This window comes from Fundulus heteroclitus, chromosome 8 (assembly GCF_011125445.2).
Source record: "Fundulus heteroclitus isolate FHET01 chromosome 8, MU-UCD_Fhet_4.1, whole genome shotgun sequence".
NCBI classification, from domain to species: Eukaryota; Metazoa; Chordata; class Actinopteri; order Cyprinodontiformes; family Fundulidae; genus Fundulus; species Fundulus heteroclitus.
The window spans coordinates 6,450,648-6,457,804 of record NC_046368.1 but is presented as its reverse complement, the minus strand read 5'-3'; the positions used below and the strand labels follow the sequence as shown (position 1 = coordinate 6,457,804).

The 7,157-nt window shown below is 44.1% G+C and overlaps 1 protein-coding gene across 1 annotated transcript; it reads right to left on the bottom strand.

Annotated features, from left to right (window-relative positions):
* Positions 1-1,503: 1,503 nt before the first annotated feature.
* Positions 1,504-5,806, bottom strand: LOC118564011 (cell wall protein DAN4-like). Its single transcript, XM_036140701.1, has 4 exons — positions 5,562-5,806; positions 4,940-5,413; positions 2,188-2,316; positions 1,504-1,769 (listed from the first exon to the last, which is right to left on the bottom strand). Exons 1-4 carry the CDS (start codon positions 5,602-5,604, stop codon positions 1,504-1,506), a joined length of 912 nt encoding a protein of 303 aa, XP_035996594.1. The 5' UTR covers positions 5,605-5,806.
* Positions 5,807-7,157: the final 1,351 nt, after the last annotated feature.

Sequence of the window (7,157 nt, the reverse complement as noted above, 5' to 3'; positions counted from 1 at the left end):
TTCACCTATGACTGTTCTGCTATCCACCCCACAAGCACGATGCAGAAATTTGCAGATAACACCACTGTGGTGGGTCCTGCTTCCAACAATGATGAGACCCAAAGAGGAGGGCCACAATATGGCACAGTAGTGCTCCAGGAACAACCCCATCCTGAACATCAGCAAGACCAAGAGGGTTATAGTGGACTACAGGAGGTCCAGAAAGACTGAACACGCTCCACTCTACACACAGGGGGAGGTAGTGGAGTGTGTGGACAGTTTAAAGTTCATGGTCATTTACCTCTCCTACAACGTCCCCTGGACTTTGAACACCTCCCAACTGGTGAAGAAGGCCCAATAACAGCTCTTCTTCCTCCGGAAACTGAAACGGACTGGACTTTACACTAAGTTGTTAAAAAAACTTTTAAAGAGCAACCATATAAGGGGGAGAAATTAGATGGATGGGCTAATAATAAAAACGATCATATATCTGCAAAGCTATGAAGGGTGAAGTATGGAGAGAAACGACATTGTTGGGTTTAGACCTTTTTAAAAGCGGGTTTCAGGGACATGTGGCAGGTTGTGAAAGTTCTGCATGTGCTCTGTGTTGCTTCAGTTCCATACAGGCTCTCAGGTAACAGTCTGTCGAGCAAACACTAGGCAGATATTTTCTTAAGCAAACGGCCTGTTGGGGTGCAGGAAGTGGAAAAAGAGATCCAGTTTGATGCTTTCAAGAGTTTCCCTTTCAGACAGTTTGATCTTAATGTTTTCTGTTTAGTTATTCAACACTGCTTGAAATAGATCAAACATTTTAAATCCATTATAACAGGTTTCTGAGCCATGCTGCATGACAAGAACAGAAAACATTTCATTAAGTCTAAAATGAAAGTAAATTAGTTGATCTACCCACCTGGTAAACGCTCCGTTGAATCCGGCTCCGTCTTATCTGGTGTCTGAGTGCTAGTTGGACCTTCGGTCGATGTGGAGCTGATGGTAGAGGTAGTGTAGGGTGTGGTGATTGGGTCGCCAGTTGAGGTTACTGGTTGTGACACTTTGTCACTGCTTGTGGAACCAGTTGTGCCATTAGAGTTCGGGCTGGTGGTGTTCTTGGTGATTGTTGATGGTTCAGTGGGGTTGGGACTGGTGGTGGTGGTAAAGTCACTGGATGCATTGGTGGTTTGGGCGGTGTCATTTGGTTTAGCAGTCATGTGTGTGATGGTTGTATTTCCTGTCGTCTTAATTTCTGTGGTAGCTGTGATAGAAGTGGACGATTGTGAAGAAGTTGCAGAAACGGCAGTAGTGCGGCTCTCAGCAGTAGCTGAGGTGGTGGTCTCTGTAGCCTCAGTTGTGTTAAACGGTTGACTGGGGCCATTTTCAGCAGCTGCTTTCAGAGGTTCAGATAACAAAGGAGTCACTTTTATTGTTAAGGATGCTGAACACAACGGCACACTTGTAATTAGATAAAAACAAACCTTCAGTCCAATAGTTATAAATACGTTAGAATAAGAAAGTCTATTAGCTGATCTACCCACCTGTTGAATGCACAATTGAATCCGGCTTCGTCTTATCTGGCGTCTGAGTGCTAGTTGGAGCTTCGGTCGATGTGGGGCTGGTGGTAGAGGTAATGTAGGGTGTGGTGATTGGGCCGCCAGTTGAGGTTGCTGGTTGTGAGGCTTTGTCATTGGTTGTGGAACCAGCTGTTGTCATATTCTTTGTTTCTGCAATTTCTGTGGTAGTTGTGGTGAAAGTGGTTTGGTTGACACTGTTTTCAGCTTTCGATAACAGCATACCTGTAATCAACAAAAACAACACTTATGTCCATTTTCACACTACATATTAACTTAAACTGTTCCCTGGCAGCACTATTACTGTACAGTAGTTACAGTTTCCATCTGTGCCTGTTTAACTCTCCATGCGTCGCTGTTATCAAGCTCATTTCACACACCAGTTTTCTGTGGAAGCTCTCCACAGACAGCAAGAGAACCCTGTGCCAGTCGTACCAGTGTCTTGGACAAACTGGATCTAATAATTTTAGATTCAAGATTCATGATTCAAGAAGCTTTGTTAAGGGTATTGAGTCCAAACTCAATACTGAATATCCAGTGTGAATTAAAACATACACTGATGAATTAAACTGTAGACCATAAATGGTGTGGCTACCATTAAGAAGAAAAATAAAGTAAATTTGTTGATCTACCCAGTCCTTACCTTTAGCATCAGCTGAGTTGGTGTTCGGGCTACACAAACTTCGGGCAAGTGGTTGATTACGGTGGCATTCACTGGAGACACTTTTAGTGGACAGTGAAATAGGAGTCACTTTTGAAGTTCCTGGGGATGCTGAAGAGAACAGCACACCTCTAATTAGCAGTGGTGGCTGGCCAGTAGGGGGCGCTTGGGCGCCGCCCCCTTTAAATTGTTTAGATAATAAATGATTTCTGAACTGCAAAGTACTTAGAAATGTATTTATTCATACTGTGTGTCCAATAGACATGTTAGAATTTATTAAAATAGTAAATACATAATTCTATTTAATTGCTCACATTGTGCACACTTCCTATGTGCAGGGCGCCGGTCTAATGGGAGTGAATGTAGGTGCAGCAACTTGGCCAAGCACGTGATCTGAGGCTGACTTTAATGGGTTATCTAGGGTTTTCCAGAGGGCGCATCGCTCTGCGTCCCGGACACACCCATTCTGTTGCGTCATTACTGGTAGAGTGTCAGTACTGGCTAATTTTTTTAAAAACATTGTGTGATTGGACAATCCCCGATTCGACTCATTAGCGCAGCTGCAGTTCGTTAGGTCGATTCACGTTTACGTTTGCAAAGTGGAGTAGTTTCAAAATGAGAGAAAATTCTGTTTTGTCTTTACAAAAAAATGCTTTTACAAAGCGTTTACTTGAAGAAAAAAACAGGATAAAGGAGCTTGGACCGGATCGTCTTAATTTACAAATTCAGCAGCAGGCAAAGTGATCTCTCCACTCCATGGTTGGATAAAGCAGTGTAGGTAGTAGTCAGCCAGTGAAGAGGCGTTGGACACTCAGTGTAGAAGACCATGAAAGGATTGCTGCAGAGGTGAGTTGTTGTGGAAAATCACTGTTACACTGGTTTATAGTAATGTTATTTAATATATTAGGAAGATGTGCGTTGTAGTTAGAAATACCTTTAGTTGTGTCTGTGCTGTGTAGGTATGTTGATATAATGTTTGTCAGCAAGATATTTTATTATTTAAGTTGTACTGAAGTTTATGGGTAATGGGGAATAAAACATTTGGTTACTGAATTTTGTATAATCTTGTCCCACAAAAATGCTGTAACACATTTCATAACACAGCCTTAAAAAATGGCAGCAAATGTTTTTAAAATCAGGAAAACAATCTAGAAGAAGTCTTTTTAGAAACTGTCACGCTCTTGAAGATCCTCATCACCACACCCATGACCACAGCTGAAAGCTGAAAGGTGCTTTTCAACTCTGAAAAGAATCAAGACTTTTCTGAGAAACTCAATGACTCAGGACAGGCTGAATGCATTGGCCATGTTGTCAATGGAGAAAAGACTAGTCACAGAGATGACTGACTTTAACAAGAATATAATTGAGAAATTTGTTGGGCAGAAGGAAAGGAGGGCAAAATTCATGTTCAAATAGTGCTATTTTTTAAGATTTGTTTTGTTTGTTTTTCATTTGTTTGTTTGTGTGCGCCCCCCTCAGTTTTTTAGCACCAGCCGCCACTGCTAATTAGATACAAACAAACTTTCAGTCCAATAGTTGTAAATAAGTTAGAGTAAGACAGTCTACAAGAAGTCTTTCAAGACATGCTCAGCATCTCCCTGAAGCTTTCAATGGTCGCTGCCTACCAGAGGTCCCCCATCATTGTGGCTGTTCCCAAGAAAACAACCGTCACCTGCCTCAACGACTACCGCCTTGTTGCTGACCCCTGTCTTTATGAAGTGCTTCAAGAGGATCCTCCTGAAATACATCAATGAGACCATCCCTGCTGGCCTCCACAACCTGGGATTATCCACACCTCTCTGCTCCTGGATCAACCACTTCCTCACCAACAGGCCTCAGGTGGTGAGGATTGGACAACACACATCTGCTCCACTGATCTTCGACACAGGGTTGCAGGGTTGTGTCCTCAGCCCTGCCCTGTTCACCCTCTTCGCCTATGACTGTTCTGCTATCCACCCCACAAGCACGATGCAGAAATTTGCGGATAACACCTCATCCTGAACACCAGCAAGACCAAGAGGGTTGTAGTGGACTAAGGGAGGTCCAGAAAGACTGAACACGCTCCTCTCTACACACAGGGGGAGGTGGTGGAGCGTGTGGACAGCTTAAAGTTCATGGTGATTTACCTCTCCTACAACGTCCCCTGGACTTTGAACACCTCCCAACAGGTGAAGAAGGCCCAATAACGGCTCTTCTTCCTCCGGAAACTGAAACGGACTGTACTTTCCACTAAGTTGTTAAAAAAACTTTTAAAGAGCAACCATATAAGGGGGAGAAATTAGATGGATGGGCTAATAATAAAAACTATCAGATGTCTGCAAAGCTATGAAGGGTGAAGTATGGAGAGAAACGACATTGTTGGGTTTAGACCTTTTTAAAGTGGGTTTTAGGGACTTGTGGCAGGTTGTGAAAGTTCTGCATCTGCTCTGTGTTGCTTCAGTTCCCAACAGGCTCTCAGGTAACAGTCTGTCGAGCAAACACTAGGCAGATATTTTCTTAAGCAAACGGCCTGTTGGGGTGCAGGAAGTGGAAAAAGAGATCCAGTTTGATGCTTTCAAGAGTTTCCCTTTCAGACAGTTTGATCTTAATGTTTTCTGTTTAGTTATTCAACACTGCTTGAAATAGATCAAACATTTTAAATCCATTATAACAGGTTTCTGAGCCATGCTGCATGACAAGAACAGAAAACATTTCATTAAGTCTAAAATGAAAGTAAATTAGTTGATTTACCCACCTGATGAATGCACCATTGAAACTGGCTCCGTCTTATCTACCATCTGAGTGCCCGTTGGAGCTTCGGTCGATGTGGGGCTGGTGGTAGAGGTAATGTAGGGTGTGGTGATTGGGCTGCCAGTTGAGGTTGCTGGTTGTGACGCTTTGTCACTGCTTGTGGAACCAGTTGTGCCATTAGAGTTCAGGCTGGTGATGTTCTTGGGGATTGTTGGTGGTTCAGTGGGGTTGGGACTGGTGGTGGTGGTGAAGTCACTGGATGCATTAGTGGTTTGGGCGGTGTCATTTGGTTGAGCAGTCATGTGTGTGATGGTTGTATTTCCCGTCATCTGAATTTCTGTGGTAGCTGTGATAGAAGTGGACGATTGTGGAGAAGTTGCAGAAACGGCAGTAGTGCGGCTCTCAGCAGTAGCTGAGGCGGTGGTCTCTGTAGCCTCGGTTGTGTTAAACGGTTGTCTGGAGCCATTTTCAGCAGATGCTGTCAGAGGTTCAGATAACAAAGGAGTCACTTTTATTGTTAAGGATGCTGAACACAACGGCACACTTGTAATTAGATAAAAACAAACCTTCAGTCCAATAGTTATAAATACGTTAGAATAAGAAAGTCTATTAGTTGATCTACCCACCTGATAAAAGCTCCGTTGAATACGGCTCCGTCTTATCTACCATCTGAGTGCTAGTTGGACCTTCAGTCGATGTGGAGCTGATGGTAGAGGTAATGTAGGGTGTGGTGATTGGGCCGCCAGTTGAGGTTACTGGTTGTGACGCTTTGTCACTGGTTGTGGAACCAGTTGTGCCATTAGAGTTCAGACTGGTGATGTTCTTGGGGATTGTTGGTGGTTCAGTGGGGTTGGGACTGGTGGTGGTGGTAAAGTCACTGGATGCATTGGTGGTTTGGGCGGTGTCATTTGGTTTAGCAGTCATGTGTGTGATGGTTGTATTTCCTGTCGTCTTAATTTCTGTGGTAGCGGTGATAGAAGTGGACAATTGTGAAGAAGTTGCAGAAACGGCAGTAGTGCGGCTCTCAGCAGTAGCTGAGGTGGTGGTCTCTGTAGCCTCAGTTGTGTTAAACGGTTGACTGGGGCCATTTTCAGCAGCTGCTTTCAGAGGTTCAGATAACAAAGGAGTCACTTTTATTGTTAAGGATGCTGAACACAACGGCACACTTGTAATTAGATAAAAACAAACCTTCAGTCCAATAGTTATAAATACGTTAGAATAAGAAAGTCTATTAGCTGATCTACCCACCTGTTGAATGCACAATTGAATCCGGCTTCGTCTTATCTGGCGTCTGAGTGCTAGTTGGAGCTTCGGTCGATGTGGAGCTGATGGTAGAGGTAATGTAGGGTGTGGTGATTGGGCCGCCAGTTGAGGTTGCTGGTTGTGAGGCTTTGTCATTGGTTGTGGAACCAGCTGTTGTCATATTCTTTGTTTCTGCAATTCCTGTTGTAGTTGTGGTGAAAGTGGTTTGGTTGACACTGTTTTCAGCTTTCGATAACAGCATACCTGTAATCAACAAAAACAACACTTTTGTCCATTTTCACACTACATATTAACTTAAACTGTTCCCTGGCAGCACTATTACTGTACAGTAGTTACAGTTTCCATCTGTGCCTGTCTAACTCTCCATGCGTTGCTGTGATCAAGCTCATTTCACACACCAGTTTTCTGTGGAAGCTCTCCAAAGACAGCAAGTCAGTGGCAGGTTATCAAAAGTCGTTTCTTCTGTAGTTGTCCAGCATGCCACATCATCGATTTTGATCACCTTTCCTTGTTTTGGCTGCCTCTCCCTTGTCGGCCTTCTACCAAGTTTCTGATCTGCGCAGGCAGCAGGCAGTTACATCGGCGGTATCCCTTCTTTTCCTACTTTCTCCTTTTTATTGTGTTTTCTGGATTGCATGTATATTTTTGAATACCGCATCGGGTATTCTGAGCCTGGATGCCCTGAAGAAACCAACTTTTGGGACTCTATTGATTATATTTTTGTTACTTTCGGCACATTTCGATGCCGCGAGTGGAGATCCCTTTGTCCGCAACTCCGAGCGTCCCTTGATCTACACGAGGAACCAGCTTCTCGGACTACGTGACTCCTCGCGCTGCGGCCCCGTTCATCACCACGCTGAGAAACTATACATCCCCGCAGAAATACGGAGGAGGCGGAGAGGATGTCGGGGCGGGAGGACGAAGCGGAGGAAAGGTTATTTACCATCGGTTGTCACGGG

Bases quoted from the DNA above. Each gene is read 5' to 3' on its own strand.
- LOC118564011 (XM_036140701.1), bottom strand. From the start codon at position 5,604: ATGGTAGATAAGACGGAGCCGTATTCAACGGAGCTTTTATCAG. The intron at 5,414-5,561 runs GTGGGTAGATCA...AACCTCTGACAG, and splicing joins TTCAACGGAGCTTTTATCAG to CATCTGCTGAAAATGGCTCC. The intron at 2,317-4,939 runs GTGGGTAAATCA...TGTTCTCTTCAG, and splicing joins TTCAATGGTGCATTCATCAG to CATCCCCAGGAACTTCAAAA.